Below are 16,792 nucleotides of genomic sequence, written 5' to 3'. Positions count from 1 at the left end.
CATGTGACAGCTGGCTCGCAAGGGCTCACTCAGCCTGGCTCTGGGAAGGAGCCGGGGCCCTCAGTTGTAGGAGCCCTTCCTTGCCCAAGAGAGATGGCAGTTGGCAACATCCTCCCAGCCAGTGCCCAAGCTGCTCCACCGTTTGCCCTTGTGTCCCAGAATCTCGCATCAGATGGCAAGAAAGGCAAGGTGTTTATTTTTTGGTTTTTAATCTTATGCATCAAAGATAAGTCAGAGCCACAACCCCAAGCTGTAGGCAGGTGTCAAGAGCCACTTGAACCCTCTAAAGAGTCCTCAGGGCCCCACTTGATACTTGGTGACCTTCCCATCCAAAGCAGGAGCTGTAATGAACAGCAGGGGACCCGCTGCCCTGGCTGCTGGGCTGAGGGCCAGCACTGGCCGACAAGTGCTCAGAGTGACCAGCTGGCCCCGGCAGGAGGTCCCCGAGGAGAAGGGCATCCCGAGAGGCTTAGCCCTCTGAGTAGGGTTGCCGGTTTTAGCAAATAAAAATAAAGGACACCCAGTTACACTTTCGTTTTGGGTCCAGATCTTTTGTTTGTTTGTTTGTTTGTTTGTTTGTTTTCGTATGCCCCATGGAATATTTGGGGCATACTTATACTTTAAAAAATCATTTATTTATCTGAAATTCAAATGTAATGAGGCATGCTGGATCTTATCTGGAAACCCTTCCTCTGAAGCAGTGACATTTAAAGTGAAAACCCCTACACAGAAGCAGGCCGTGGCTAACACTTGGGCAGAAAGCTGCACCCGGCTTGGGAGCTGCAAACCGGCCATTTTCACACAGCTGCTTTTGATTCCCACTCATCAAGGACTCCCGTGCAGTCAAATTTCCCCAGGAATGCCTCTCAATGCGTCCCACAGTGAATCCTGAGGGCCTACTGGGTGCTGGACGCTGAAGCCAACACAGGAATAGTCATATACGGTCCCTCTGCTCCCAGGGGCTGACATTCTAGAGAAGCTGGGAAACTAGAAAATCTCAGGTAGTAAATAAAATCAACAAGGCCAAGTGAGAGGTCAGGGAAGGAGACAATACTTAGGCTGAGAGCTGCGTGGCTATTGGAGGAGAGGGAGTCATTGCAGGCAGAGAGATTAGTTTGTGCAAAAGCCCTGTGGCCGAGGGCGCTTCCTTCTTCCAGGAGCTGAAAGACAATGGCTATGGCTTTAGAAGAGAGAGGGCAGAGGCGGGGGAGGTGGTGTGCAAAGTGAGGCTGGGGCCAGAGGGCCTTCTAAACCAGAAAGGAGAGTTGGATTTTATTCTACGTGCAGGAGAAGCCCTTGGAGGGTTCTTAGAGTAACATGGTGAGATTCAGAGACCTTCACCCCCACCTTCCCCGTCCAGAGAAACACACAGCATCACAGGTGGCAGGACCAGGGCTAGGGGGAAATAAGGCATTAGGGTGCCACATTTAGGAAGACCCTCACTCTTGGATCTGTGCCAGTTGTTGACTCTCTGTGGCCCCAGCCCCAGGCCCTGCATGGAAGTCAGGGCCCCTCCCCTTATCTGCCCTTGCAGCTAGAGTAAGAGAAGTGAGAAACTTACTTTGTGCTCCATCGATGGGGACAGGCTGCAGCCTCTGGTTCCCACCGGGCTGGCAACTTCATGCCTGATCCCACTCAGCTTTGTAAAGAAGGGGTGGACCCTGGGCCAGGTCCCCCTCTGCGCACAGGTCCCCTCCAGTGAGGCGTCAGCAGTTGGTCTCCTCAGCTGAGCCGCAGCAAGGCAAAGCTATGGGGCATTCCGACACGTGTAGTCCCGTAGCCTAGTGGACTTACACCCTCTGGACCCAGCAGGTCAGAGGGAGCTGGACACCCCACCACCCCACCCAGATCACTGCTTCTCTGTCTTCACCTCACACCGAAGGGAGCCCAGGCTTCTTTCCTTAGGGCAGGAAGTTCAGAGAAACACTCCCCACCCCCGGGGCCCAGCAGCTAGCTGTGGCCTCAAGCCTCCTTTTGTCCTTAACCAGCATTAACTAGGAGCACCTGGCTTGCCCACGGGCCCTGAGCCCTCGGGCCCGGAGACCACGGTGATCTGGCTCGAGCCAGGGATGTTTGTTTTCAGTCATTGCTATGGCCGTCGTCCTTGACCTTAGCGGGCATTAAACTTGGTGGGACAACAGAACTAGTTAACAAAAACATAGGTGACCAAGACCCACCCGGGATGGTTCTGATTCAGTGGAAGTGGGGCGAAGGCTACGAATCTCTCCAACAATCAGCCAAGTGACCCAGGAAGCAGGTAAGTTAACTCGCCTTAAGGAGACTCAGTGGTAGCTAATTAATCCTCGCTAGTACATAGGAAGGTGGGCACAAACAAGGAACCCAGCTGAGGTCAGTGATCAGCCCAAGGTCACACAGCCAGTAGGGTGCACAGCTGCCAATCAACCCTGGCTGGAAACCCGAGTCCGCACTTCTAAATCCGCGCTTCTGGGCTGGCCGTGCTTCAGGGGGGAGCAAAAGTCCGGGGGCTCGGGGAGAAAGGGGGTGAAAATGTTCTAAAATTGATAGGGAGGGTTGCACAACTCCGTGAACTAAAAACCCCAGCTTTGTACGCTTACATGGGTGAGTTATACGGTATATGAATTAGATCTCAATAAAGCTGTTTAAGGAGAACATATTTGCAGTCACAGGTGGCTTTCCTAGTCATGCAATGGCTTAACTGACTGCCGGCAGGTGGGAGGGGGATTTGAAGGCAGGTGACCTTGATCACCAGGTAAGACATTTTCCACCATGAGCTCCCTCACTCCCTCAGCTTCCTCTCATGGCAGGAGTGGAGCCCTCGGGGACCCTCACCTCCCCAGCCCATTTTCATCCCAACAACAGAGATGTCACCAAAACGAAAGACATACACACAGGAACCCAAATGACCACGCCCACGCTTCTTCCTTACAATCGCACTTCACACTTTTATTGTTAATTTTCTTCACATGGCAGATACAGAACTGTCTCCCTGGGAGGGCCAAACCCACCTCCCTAGCTCCCACGGGCCAGGGAAGCCACTCTGTGAACCACTCCCCCTTCCCCTGAGGCTCCGGAGGTTGACAGCTGACCAGCACGTTTGCACATGCAAAAAAGGAGTGGCCCCCAACCCCCCCACCCCATAACACTCCCAGGATTTGCCAATTGCTGAAGGTGACCTCCAAAGTTTTGGGTTCTAAGCCTCCCTCGCTGCTGAATGGGGAAAACCCTCAAGAATTGAGAGGCTGGGTACAGTACAGTACGTGAGTGTTGACATTTATGGGACAACATCGTCTCGTGAGGATAAGGGACAGCCACGGATGTTCATGCTCAAGAGGGCGAGTTTCAGAAGCGGGCAAAAGGATTCCTTCCAGTTTACGAACATTTAAAACAAACAGCAGTTGTTAGCCGGGTGGGAACTAGGAAAACTGGGACGTAGGCCAACGATCAGTGTTTTTCTGCCCATGTGAGGATCTCGCGAGAACTTTCTCCTGGACCATTATCAGAGCCCGCACGGCAGCCGGTCGACTGATTAATTAAATAACACAAGTTATAAAACTTTAAAAACGGGGCATTTACAGTCAGGGACATAAATACGTGCTTTTAAAAGTGTCTACATACATATTTACAGAGTTGCAAGATCAACCATAGTAGCCCTGAAAAAAAGTCCCTTTTTGTGTGTGTGACCACGCACACGCTTCCCGGTCCCCTCCCTCCACTTTGGGTTGGTTAAGTTACTATTGAAAACGGGGCCTCGGGCATCCTCGTCTGGGGTCTGCCCCAAAGGCACAAACCCAAGACCTGCACCATCCCGACTCCTAGCTCAGCTCACCCGTGTCTCCGAGGCATGGCCTGTCCCACCAGAGCAGGGGCCCCCTCCAGAGCCCCTGGCAGGCGATGGAGAACTTCCAGAAATCTTTTTCTCCCCGCCCCACCTTTGCTTTTTCATGTTCCACCTTAACTTTCATTTCCCAATTTCTGTTTGTTTCCCTTTTCAGCTAATTTGAGAAGCTCACACACTAAGAGTGTTGCTGGTCCCACCGAGTGAGGCAGAGGAGCTCCCGGACACAGGACACCACCCCTCCCCGCCCCCTGCTTCTCCCATGGAGGAACCCGATCCATACAAGGGGACCAGGGCTTTCTCCGATGCACATGGACTAACCACGATTTCAAATCTGGAAATGACTCAAGTGCCGATAGCTCAGGCTAGCGGGCCAGGAAGGTTTTCCAAGTGCACAGACCAAAGGGTCAGCGAGGCTCCAACATGTCTGCACGCTACCGATTCCCAGAGATCGTGAGGGACATGGGACATAAGGGCGGGGGTGGGGGGACAAGGCAGCTGTAAAGGGAGCTTGGCCTCCTCCTGAAGGTCTTCCTCGGACACAACTGGAGCTGACCCCTGGGCCAGACCCAGGTCCCCGCCGTGGTGAAGGACAACTCGAGAAGCAAAAAGCAGGATCAAGGAGCTCTTGAAAAATTGCATAGTAGGAGAGGTCCCGCCCCTGCAGGAAGGCCGAGCTGCAGAACATGCTCATTGGTGTGGAATCAGCTGGTGCCCTGCTTCCCTAGGGTTCTGGAGACCACACGCAGGCAGGCAGACGTGCACGCTGCTCACACGGGCACGCTCACACGGGCACGCTCACACGTGCACTCCCTTTCTCTCACAAGCTCTAGCACTGGAATAGGTCGCTACTCCCTGCAGGGCGGAAGGCCAGTCCCTTTGGCTTCTCTGATTCCAGGTCACTTCGGGTGCTGAGGAGACAAAGAAAAGAACAATAATAACGGTGACTGCTTATTCAGGGCCATGGGCTGCCCAAGCATTCTCCCACTTCATTTTTATGATTTAACTGTTTGTTGGAGCACAGCACACATCCAGAGGAAAGCAGCTCGTGATGAGGTTTCACAGCGCACACACCTGCGTAACCAGCACCCAGGTCAGGAAGTAGAACGGGAGGACCAAGCTCCCATCCGCCCCGGACCCTGCCCCCCTTTTAGGATAACCACTAACGCTCACCCCCAGAATAACCAATATCCTGACCTCTGGCATCACAGATTGATTCCCCCCATTTTTTAACTTAAATAAATGAAATGACTCAGTACACATCCTATGTGCCTGGCTTCTGCTGCTGAATGTGTCTGCAAGCGCGCGGTGTAGATTTTCACTCTCCTCGCTGTAGGAGTCTGTTGGAGGATCGTCCTTCCACCTGCCTAGGCTACTGCCAATGCAGGTCCGGGAGTTTGGGGCCATCACGCATAATCTCGCTGGGATATTCTTACATGGCCTAAATCACACGTATGGTGCACATGTGCACATGTTTATGCGGAAGTGCTGGGGAGTAGGCCGTACCTACATAACATGTGAGTATTCCTGTAGTGTTCTCTGAGTGTGTCCCTGGCAGTGGAATCGCTGGGTCCGGGAGTTCGCATCTGTTCAGCTCCAGTTGATGCTGCCAAATAGTTTTCCAAAGCGGCTAGGCTGCCACTGCATTTCACTCTAATGCTGGCAACAACCCTCGTGGCAGGTGACAGAGACCCCCATTTTGCATGGAAGAAATGGAGGCTCAGAGAAAAGTAACCTTTACGAGGTCAGGTGGCTGACAAGTGGCAGAGGGGGGACTTGAACCCAGGTCCAGCACACTCCATTGCCTGAGTGTGCGAGGGAATGGCCTGGCTATGCTTCCTCCATGGGAGCCTCATTGACAGCCCGTGGCCCAGAGCCAGGCACGCGTGAGCAGCTCACAGTGTTTGCTGCGTTGGGTGGAATATGAGCCTGGAATTGGGCTGAGTCAAGTTCAGAGGTTCGATTCTCTCACCCAGGGAACCTGGTTGTCATTCCTATTAGTAATAATAATTATTAAAGTATCACTACTAATAATAATACAATAATTCAATGAGAATAATAATAGCAGTGCTTATTTATGGGAGGCTTACTACATCCGAGGCACTTACTTTCCTAAGTGCTTTTCACGTATTAGCTAACCTCTGACACTCTTACAGATGAGCAAAGTGAAACAGAGAAGTGAAATACCCGCCAGGATTACTGGCGCCAGGATTCAATTCCAGAAAGTGTGCACTTAACCACACACTGTCCATTTCAACCTCCCCCAAACCTCTGGATGGGGCTGGAAAGAGAGCTGCCAGCAGTGGGAGCTCTCCGCCACGTAGGACACAGCCAGAAGGGGCATCTGCAAGACAGCAAGAGTCCTCACCCTGATCTCGCACTTCCCTGGGAAGCTGCACATGTTTGAAGATAAGGGAAAAGGAGGCATCCATCCAGGGCCATGCCCTGACCCAGGGCTGACCAGGCTCCCAGGCCCTGCGCATCAGCATGCTCTTCATACATCAGAGTGGGGCCCTGGGGTCTGTATCTTTAATGGGTGCCCCAATGTCAAGGTTCTGCAATTATGCTGAGAGGCTGGTCTTGGGGACACAATGAAAGAAGACACACTGTGTCACCAACAGGGAAACCTAAGCCTGCCCCAAATCACTACCCAGCCCAGCCCCCTGAAGATGAAAAGTCCGGTTTTTATGAATGATTCAGGCTTTGCCATCAGAAAATCTAAAAAAGAGATTTCCGGTTCAACATAAATCTAAATTTATTATTTTACAGATGAGTATTTCTTTTACTTTCAAATCTTTTCTAGGTTTAAAGCCTCTTAGGGAATCAATTAAGTGCTGAGTATTATTACTAGAGGCCTGGTGCACGAAATTTGTGCACTGGGGGGAGGGTGTCCTTCAGCCCAGCCTGCACCCTCTCCAATCTGGGACCCCTTGGGGGATGTCCGACTGCCAGTTTAGGACAGGGTTGGGCCTAAACTGGCAGTTGGACATCCCTCTCACAATCCAGGACTGCTGGCTCCCAAATGCTCACCTGCCTGCCTGCCTGATTGCCCCTAACTGCTTCTGCCTGCCAGCCTGATCACCCTCTAACCACTCCCTGCCAGCCTGATTGACGCCTAACTGCTCCCCTGCCAGCCTTATTGCTCCCAACTGCCCTCCCCTGCCAGCCTTGTTGCCCTCAACTTCCCTCCCCTACAGGCCTCGTCCCCCCCAACTGCCCTCCCCTACAGGCCATCTTGTGGCAGCCATCTTGTGACCACATGGGGGCGGCCATCTTATGCGAGGGTGTGACAGGCAATTTGCATATTACCTCTTTATTATATCGGATTATTACAACAATGATAGCTAATACTTACCTACTGCTTACTATGTGCCAGGCACGGTTCTAGGTGCTTTGCATGCATTTTACACTTGTAATTCTCACAATCCCACGAAGTAGATACTATTGTCCCATTTTATGGATGTGGAAACTGAGGCTCGAAGAGACTAACTTGTTGAGGTCCCACAGCCAGTAAGTGGCAGAGCTGGGATTTGAACCCAGGTGACCCAGGGTCCGCACTCTGCACCATTATGTGCCCTTCTTGCAGGAAGACCCGTGCCCAACTGGCACACAGGGGGTACTCCACAAGCCATCATGCCCACCCGCTTTCTCTCCTTTCCAGCCACCCCAAGCCCCAAGCCCAGCCTCCCCTCCCCTACAGAGCCACCAAAAGGATCCAGAAGCTGCTCCCCCCTCTTCACACCTGTCAGGGAGCAGGTGAAGCTTCTACTCTTTGAAGAGGGGTCCTTGGAGCTGAGCTGCGGCCGTGGCCTTGACACTCCTGCACTGCCTGGTGATGTACGGGGCGGCGGGCGTGGGGCATCGGGTCGCCAGGCGGAGACTGTAGCTGCACAAAGAGAAACAACACACCGTCACCAGGGGCCCAGCCAGGCAGCACCTGGAGGCCTGGTGTTGGCCCCACCTCTCGGGCCCCTTGAGGCCAATGGGATGTGAGCTTTGATACAAGCCTGTGAGCTCCCCTGGCTCTGTCCACCACCTTCCCTCCCCCAGAGGTGGCGCTAGCAGCAGCGCCCACCCGTGGATCTGAGACACTGCGCTGTTCCCTCCGAGACACCTGGGGAGGTTTTTAGCACCAAGTTACCTCCATCTCCTGTGGTGGGAGAGGAGGGAGGGCCGGTCCCCTCTAGGCTGTTAACTGTGCACCTGACCTCTGCCCTGGCCCCACTTCCATGTCAGGAATCACTGAGGGGGTGTGAACCAGGATCCTGTTTGCTGCTACAGCCCATTAAATTGGACTTGATTTTTCAGGAAAGCTTTTAATTTCTTTTAAGATAGGTGACCCAGATCTCGTTATTCCTCCCCTTCCTTCACCCAGTAACCTGTACTCATCTTTCAGGTCCCGGCTGGCATACCACCTCCTCCAGGAAGCCTTCCTTCCTCATCTCCTGGATGAGTGTCCCTCCTCCCGGCTCCCACCACCCCTCGCCTTCCCCATCACAGCACTTGTTACACTGAATCACAATCGCAGGACAATGAGTCTGCGCCCCCATGAGCTGTGACCCCAAGGTCAGGGCCTTTGTTTTGTTTACTGCTACACCCCCAACTTGGCATGAATGACAAAAATAAATATGTGTTCAACAGGAGCGACACTGTGCTAAGTATTTTCTGTATGTCTTAGTCTTCATAGAACCTTCCCCTGCGGATACTGTACATCCCTAATTTACAGATGGGGAGACAGAGGCACAGTGACTGGTCCCAGGTCCCAGGTCTGACCCCTCGAGATGGAAGAGCAGGGCCTCAGGTGAGGAGAGATGGGAGGCGAACATCACCTGCTCCGCCCGAGGGAGCAAGAGATGGGGACAAGCTGAAACAGCAGGGTTCACTGAGTGGTCCCCCGCCAGGGCATGCGTCTGCAATGTCGGGAGACATTCCTGGTTGTCACATCTCAGGGAGGGAGGATGCTGCTGGCATCTGGTGGGCGGGGCCGGGATGCTGCTAAACCTCCCCTGATACACAGGGCGGCCCCTACGAGGAATCCCCCCCCCCCCCCCGTGTTAACAGTGCCCACTTGACAAGGAAGCCCTCAGTAACGATCTGTTAAGACAAATGAATGTATAAACAGACACATGGCTACAGAGAGTGGCCCGAGGAGCCCCGCCCGGCACCACGTTCTTGCTAAGTGGCCCCTCTCAGTGAGCTTCCCAGCCTCTCCTGCAACTCCCGGCTCCACAGTGCGTTTTACAGCCCCTTCCCCTCCGCCCATCCCCCCCCCCCCCCTTCACCTGGGATTTCGCCCCCCACTGTCAGTTACCCACAGTCAATCACGGTCTGACAATATTAAATGGAAAATCCCAGAAATGCACAGCTCTCAAGTTTTGAACCAGGCGCCAGCCTGAGCAGCCGTGATGCCATCCCCGCTCCCATCCACCCGAGGTGACTCGCCCTCGTGCAGCCTAGTCCTGCTGCGAGTCCAGTACAATAAGATGCTTTGAAAGAGACCACATTCGCGGCACTGCCATGACAGCATATCGTTACAACAGTTCTACTTTAGTAGTTATTGTTGTTCATAACTTACTGTGCCCAGTTTATACGTTAAACTTTATCATAGGGACGTATGGATGGGGAAAATATAGGGTTCAGCACCACCTGTGGTTTCGGGTCCACACTGGGGGTGTGTCTTGGAATGTGTCCCCCTCGGATAAGGGGGGGGGGGCCTACTGCACTTCCTTTTGGTATTTGTCACCACTCTGTCCACTTGGGTTTTTGTGTCCTGGCTCCACCAGGGAATTCTTGTCCCTGATGGGTCGGGCACCTGGACGCAGCCCGGCACAGTAGGAAGTCTGCTACCTGCCCGGTGCTTTGCAGGGAGCTTCAGGGGCAACACAGAGTCCACCTCGCCGTCTGCCCGTGACTGCACAGAGAGGAACATGCTGTTTCCAGAGAGTTCGCAGCCAGTGCGAGGCCGGGACTCGGGCCTCTGGCCCCCAGGGGGCCATTCTCGGTCATGGGATTCTGGTAAAGGAGCTCTCCGAATACGCTGAGCTACACTCGAAAAACAAAACTGAAGAAACAGCAGAGGAAGCCAGGGCCGGGGAGAAGATGACACTGAGATGGGTTCCGGGAGTCCTGAGCAGAGGGCAACAAGGACCCCGAAGGGTCTGAGCCTGGGTTTGCCTGGCTGCAGCTCCTCACAGGAGAATGAGCCCCCAGGGGAGGAGGCCCCTCACCCCAAGGGGTCTTCCTGGAGCTCCGATGTCACCGGGCTGTGAGTTGGGGAGCAGGTGACATCACAGAGGGGCCACCAGACACCAGAGCCCCTCATCTACAGGGACTTCCCAGGGACAGGGGATGCTGGGCCAGGGAGATGTAAACACTAAATAAAGACGGGCAAAGTGCAGCCGATCGCTGACCAGAGAACAGAATGACATGAAGAGGCAATTCCCAGCAGAAGCCAAAGCCCATGAGGATGGAAAGGTGCCCGGCCGCCTGTCCGAGAAGAGCTTGTTAGCACAAGGGCCTGGGACAGGTGCCGGGTGCGTGGGGCCTGCAGGTGAGGGGATGTGACAGGGTGAGGACTGCCCCCAATTCCTGGACACCTCGGAAGGCGGAGCCCGGCCGCCCCACCTCCTGAGAACCTTCCTCTGCGCCCTCTCAGAGCTGCTCATCGCAGCCCCCAGAGGGATGGCAGTTACTATCCTTCAGCGCTGTGAGCACTGGAGACACAGCGGGGAGCCCCAGGGTCACAACCCCGCCTTCCCCCGCTGGCAGAGACAAAAGCGAATAAATGAGCGTGCGGCAGTCAGGCCACAGTGATCACTGTGGAGAGAAACGAAGCAGAGGAGAGAGCTCGGAGTGGCCGGTGGGGCGGGCGGGCTGCGAAGTGGAGGAGGAAGACCTCACAGAAACGGGTGAGCCAAGACCAGGAGGAGGTGGGCGAGGGACCCACTTGGACACCCGGGCCTCGTGTGTTCCAGGCCGTGCGAGCAGCACCTGCAAAGGCCCCGAGGTGAAACTTGCCTGGAATGTCAGGTAGATGGGGCAGGGGGAGGGTCTGGTAGGCATGGAGCCGGGTTGTCCTTCTGGGCACGGAGTGACCTGGCCTGACGTGGCCACTGTGTGGGGCACAGACCGCAGGAGACCAGTGAGGGGGCGACTGCCGACATCCAGGTGAGAGATGATGGCAGCGTGGACCTGGGGCCGGCTGGGGAGGTGGAGCGGTGAAAAGTGGCTGGACACGGACACCTTCACCAGTGCCCACAGGACTGAGGAACTGGGTGTCGGGGCTGGGGCAGGGGTGAGAAAGCGACCAGAGTCGAGATGGAGTCTAGATGGTTTCCGTTTAACCGAGCTGGGGAAGACAGCAGGAGGAGAGCGTGGCTTCCTGGGGGGTCCGCTCTGGAAGGACTAAATGTGAAACGGTGTTAGACACCCAGGGGGGAAGTCAAGTGGGTGGCTGAGATGCACCGCTGATGGATTTGGGGCTGGTCGGCATCTGGGGGGACTGGGTGGCTCCTACGGGGGTGGAGACGACGAGGAGTCCAGGCACTGAGGAAGGGATCGGGGCAGCACTGGTGGTGTCACAAGCCCCGAGAGAGGTGTCACGGGAAGAGGGAAGAACCAGTGTCCAAAGCTTCCGATGGGTGAAGACGGACCGAGAACCAACCAACTAGGACACTTCGGAAGCCTAGAGGTTGCCGGTAACCGTGGTAACAGCAGTTTCCAAGACAAGAAAGAGACAAACACCTGAAAGAGGTGAATTCAAGAGAGGAGAGGAGGACAGGGGTCAGGGTCCAGGGAGCCCAGTCACGGAGATCTGGGTAAAGGGGGACACAGAAGGGACAGGCTTGGGCGGGGAGGAGCTGCCAGCCCCCGGATGCTCCCCAGAGCTCTCCAGTCCCCACCGGGCCAACCCGCTCATCCACGTTCTCCGCCAGGCTGCCTGGGTGTTGAGTGGAGACCCTGCCTGCCGTGGCCACCTTCCACCTCTCCCTCCCGCATGCGTCAGGAGGGACCTTCTGGAAAGCAATCGCCAAGCTGGTTGGGCCACACAGCCGCCCGCCCGGGAGTCTTACACAACTCTCCATAAATCCTCAGAGTGCAAACATCTAAGTCAGCGTGCCCGAGGCAAGGGAGAAGCAAAGAAGGCGCGCAGGTAAGACAACCCTGGAGATGATGTTGAAATGGCCCCAGGCTGGGTGAAGGCCACAGACAGAAGCTACAGGAACCACCGCCTGCTTCCTGGCACCAGCCACCGCCACTTCCAGAAATGGTTGGCCCCAGCTTCCCAAACAGGACAGCCCCTTCTGCTCCCGGGAGGCCCCTCCTACTCAAATGAGGCCCCTGGGCTGGGAGGCAGGAGCCTGGAGTGTCAGCCCTGGGTTCCCCGCTACTGGCTGTGTGGCCTCAGGAAAATGCCTCTCCCTCTCTGGGTCAGAGTGGTCTCACCTGTAAAATGAGGATGTCAACCAAGGAAAAAAATGTATAGCATCATCCACTGAGCATGTGATATGCGGGAAACGTTTCGGGGGTTTCCTGGAGTTCCTGAAACCCTCCCAGCAGCCCCGAGGCAGGGACTGTGCCGATGCACATCTCACAGAGGAGGAGGCAGTGGCTCAGAGGCGAGGAAGCCCAACGTCTATGTTCTCTCAGCCAATAGGGGTACAGCGTTTAACCAGGTCCCTGGAGAGGCATCTGAACCCAGGGCCATTGGACACCACACCCTGGGTCCCCTCCCTGACACAGTCCTTGTCGTGATGGGGACAAGGAGCTCTTGTCAATATCCCAAAAAGCCATCAGGAGTCGAGCCGTTGCCCACGAAGGCAGGCGTCGACTTGTGCTGGAGCCACGTCGGCTCAGAGGAGCCCTGGCGTGGGGTCTCACTCTCCAAGGCTCACTGGAGTCCCAGGAGAGGTGAGAACCACCCCGAGGCCCACTCCTCAGCCCTGCGCTCTGACTGAGCTCGCTGGGGTGCAGCCCGGGCTCTCGGAGCCCCTGGTCTCTGACCCACCCGCTCAGTGTGGTCCCCGGACCAGCAGCACAGGCAGTCCTGGGGCGCTGGTTAAAGTGCAGCCACGCAGCCCCACTCAGCCTCCTGGCTCAGCCTCCGCATTTTACCAGGTCCCTGGAGAGGCATCTGACACAGGAGTTGGGGAGCGTGGGCTAGGGGGCACCTTTGAGTGCAGGCCCCGTGCTGATGGCAGTGTCTAAGAGGGGCCTGGGTCGGGGAGCCTAGTGCCTAGGGATGTTTTGTAGAGAAAGTCTTTCCAATGTGAGGGCTCGAGGGAGGAAAGTAAAAGTGGTCCTTGGGGGCCGAGGTTTGAGACCACTGGCGGGGCAGTCAGTGAGGAACCTACCGAGGACGGCGAGGAGCTGGCATCGCGAGCCCTGCCAGCAACGCCTGGCGGCTTTTTCATTTAATCATCCTTTAACCACGTGAGGTGGGTCCTGTGCCCCTTTTAAGGCTGAGAGGCAGCAGCACAGAAAGTTAAGGTCATTGACTCATTTAAGGTCACAGAGAGAGACATGACTAGAAGGGCGGGAGGGAGGGAGGAAAGGAGGGAGCCAGGACCTGCGGAGCTGACTCCATTCCTGAGCTGAATCCGCCTCTTAGCAGATGGAGTTCCTTCCCTCTCCGCTCCCGGAAGGCCCTGTTCCCATGCTGGCTCCCGGCGTGGCCTCCACGTGTCCAAAGATCAATCACGTCCCTACCCCGTGTGGCTTTTCCACCAGGTTCTGCAGCCTCCAGAGGCCATTAGTTCCCCAAACATGTCTGGCTTGAACTCCAAATGCCCAGCGTGTGGCAGCCCGTAACCCAGTCAACAGAGGGCTGTCCCGCCCGGCCATGACCTCGGGCAAAGGAAGCTGCCAGGGGGACATCCCTGCTGTGGCCGCCTGCCACCCTGCCAGAACAGGAGGGGGACAGGGAACCCCGGAGTCCAGGCCAAGCAGCCCTTCGCTCAGACGGGAGAAGCCAGAGGGAGGGGTCACCCAGCAAGTTGCTCTTGGGAAGAAGTGAGAAGGCCCAGGTGGCTCATTGTTTATATGGGGACAGTGATGGTGGGGAGCCAGGGTAGCGTGGAGCCCAGCGGAATTGGGGAAGGAAACCCCAGGAGGCAAGGCGGTGCCCTTGGGCGAGGGCACCTGGTGCTCTGTGACTGTCCCCAACCCCTGCTGCCCCCACTGGACTGAGCCCCAAGAGCGAAGGCTGGTCTGTTCACGCCTCATCCCGCCACCTGCCTGCCACCTGCCTGACACAGGGTGGGCTCTGAGAATAGTCCCTGGACAAGTCAAGGGCAAGTCTGACCAGGCTCCTCATCTAGTGCAAACCCAAATGTGCTCGTCCATGGCGCTCAAGGACCAAACTGTCCAAGGAAGTGACTTCCAGGAGGTTCTCTCACCGCCAAGGCCCCGCCCAAACCATGTGACCAGGCGCCTACCTTCCCGACAATTCTTGGAGCCCGACTCCGACTCCGAAGGCCTCCCTCACCACACCCCTGGCTCAGCTCAGTGCCCTGGCTCAGACGCCATGCCCGCAGGAAACAGCCATCAGCTGTGCAGTGCCCAGCGAGGCGGGAGGAACCCAGCTCCGCTCCCTGTAAGTCTCTGCCTCGCAGGGCACTTGGCTCCTGCCGCCCCCCCCATCAGTTCTAGTGCCCAGATGCCATCCCTCCTCCTCCTCTCTAGCCAAGTGAGACAGACAGCCGGCTCTCTTTAAAGGAAACTTCTAAGAATGGGAGGGGAGCCCAAAAGAACACACGGACACGTGTGTCAGGACATGAACGCACAGAAAGCAGATTCCCAGCGTGGGGCAGAAAGGCCCCCAGGCCCCCACGAGGTCCCGAGGGAAAAGCTCTCTTTTAAAGGGAAAAATTCTATAAGGGACGCTAAGACTTCATTATTGCAACCGCTCTGTCCTTTAAAGTCAACTTAGACCAAGACGTCAGAAAGATGGCTAAGTCAGCTCCAGGAACCACCTCCACATCTGGGAGTCACTGGGACTCAGGGTCTCGGAAGTCCTATGTGGCATCTCCCGGTGACAGGATTTCTGGAACCTGGGGTCTGGTGCCGCACAAGGATGCTAACCGTCTGAGGCGCCTGTCTTTTTTTTTTTTTTTTAATACACTCCATTGACTTTTTACAGAGAGGAAGGGAGAGAGATAGAGAGTTAGAATCGATGAGAGAGAAACATCGACCAGCTGCCTCCTGCACACCCCCCACTGGGGATGTGCCCGCAACCAAGGCACATGCCCTTGACCGGAATCGAACCCGGGACCCTTCAGTCCGCAGGCCGACGCTCCATCCACTGAGCCAAACTGGCCAGGGAATGAGGCGCCTGTCTTGATGGAGAAGCCTCGTGGAGCTCGGGGGCTCCTTTGCCACCCGAGGCGTCTCCGAGGCCCGGGTGTGTCTGGCTGGCAGGGCGTCCCAGGCACAGGCTAGCGTTGCCGTGGGAAAGGCACGCTTGCTGAGTCTGAACGGGGCATTAGGAAAGGAGAGGGATAGAGAGTCAGAAACATTGATGAGAGAGAAACATCGACCAGCTGCCTCCTGCACACCCCCCACTGGGGATGTGCCCGCAACCAAGGCACATGCCCTTGACCGGAATCGAACCCGGGACCCTTCAGTCCGCAGGCCGACGCTCCATCCACTGAGCCAAACTGGCCAGGGAATGAGGCGCCTGTCTTGATGGAGAAGCCTCGTGGAGCTCGGGGGCTCCTTTGCCACCCGAGGCGTCTCCGAGGCCCGGGTGTGTCTGGCTGGCAGGGCGTCCCAGGCACAGGCTAGCGTTGCCGTGGGAAAGGCACGCTTGCTGAGTCTGAACGGGGCATTAGTCAGCGGGGTAAGGACGCTGCCTAAAGGGCCAGGGCACACACGTGGGCTGTGGGCCAGGGGAACTCCTCCTCAGAGGGTGCAGGGGACTGGATAGCAGTGTGCCCAGCACCTCCTCTCACCCCAGAGCCCCAAAGCCCTCGCCCTTGTCTCCTGGCTGACCTCAAACGGGCTTAGGGTGCCTGGGGCTGGGACATGGGACAGATCAACCTATGTCACAGAGGGGACAGAGGCGGCCACAGGTGCTAAACGACCTGGCCCAGCTGGCGGACCCTCTGGGCTGCTCAGCAGCACCGAGACCCTGCGTTCCATTTGGGTTGAGGCCCACTCATTGGCTCCGTGAGGGGTCCCTCCCTGCGGGGCAGACACACGGCCCAGCCACACTACTGGGTGCCCACAGACTCACGCCTGACACGGAATGAAAACCGTCCTAACGTCTCTTCCATGTTACCAGCAGGTCCCAGCCCGGCGTCGGTGGAACAGGTTTTTCTAGGTGCATCCTCGCTATCATCTGCATCGCAGCAGCTAACATTTCCCTGCTCACTACGTGCCGAGCGCCGTGCTCAAACTTGACATGGAGTGGCGAACTTCATCTTCACAAGACCTCTCTAAGATGGGTCCTACCACGTTTTATACGTGAGGAACTAAGGCACAGAGAGGTTCGGCAGCTGAACCAAGAACACACAGCTGGCAAGAGGCAGAGCCGGGGTCGAAGCCCTAGACACTTAGCTCCAGACACAGGCTCCTGAAGCCAAACAGGCATGTCTGGGCAGGATTTCTGAGCTTTAACGTGCAAACTTAGTTCCCCCAATTAACTGACAGCTGCTCTGTGCCAGGTATGGTGGGGCAGCCAAGCACTCCGAAGGCACGAGAATGCTGCCAGGGATAGCTTTGGTCTAAGCTGAGCCTCAGGAGGCCCCCTGTAAGCACCAACATTTATTTTTTCATTTATCCTTTTTAATAGAAATTTCCTCAAATCAGCCACATGAAGCAATATCCTGATTGAGTCTTCTCTGTGGGAGTCAGATTTCTAACTCTGCACTTACATATGCTGTCATGTGCCATCATGCTCCGTCACGGGGTGTCGTCCTCGGAGCCTAAGAAAGCGTGGCAGCCTTCTTGTCCACACACTGAACAAGATCAGGC

The 16,792-nt window shown here is 56.1% G+C and overlaps 1 protein-coding gene across 3 annotated transcripts in view; it reads right to left on the bottom strand.

Moving 5' to 3' along the window:
* Positions 1-2,904: 2,904 nt before the first annotated feature.
* The window catches only part of PRDM2 (PR domain containing 2, with ZNF domain), a 59,988-nt gene continuing 46,100 nt past the window's right edge, over positions 2,905-16,792 (bottom strand). For 2 of the 3 annotated variants that reach the window (XM_005873459.2, XM_005873461.2), the window contains 2 exons: positions 7,560-7,703; positions 2,905-4,728 (listed from right to left, as the gene is read on the bottom strand). In XM_005873459.2, coding sequence (XP_005873521.1) covers positions 7,583-7,703 — 121 coding nt within the window. In that variant the 3' untranslated portion in view covers positions 2,905-4,728; positions 7,560-7,582. Of the gene's footprint in view, positions 4,729-7,559; positions 7,704-16,792 lie in introns of those variants that run through there. The other variant, XR_001363524.1, reaches the window with a different exon arrangement.

The sequence above is a fragment of the Myotis brandtii genome, unplaced genomic scaffold, assembly GCF_000412655.1.
Source record: "Myotis brandtii unplaced genomic scaffold, ASM41265v1 scaffold410, whole genome shotgun sequence".
NCBI lineage: Eukaryota > Metazoa > Chordata > Mammalia > Chiroptera > Vespertilionidae > Myotis > Myotis brandtii.
The sequence above is the reverse complement of the archived record's forward strand: the minus strand, read 5'-3'. Positions and strand labels throughout refer to the sequence as shown.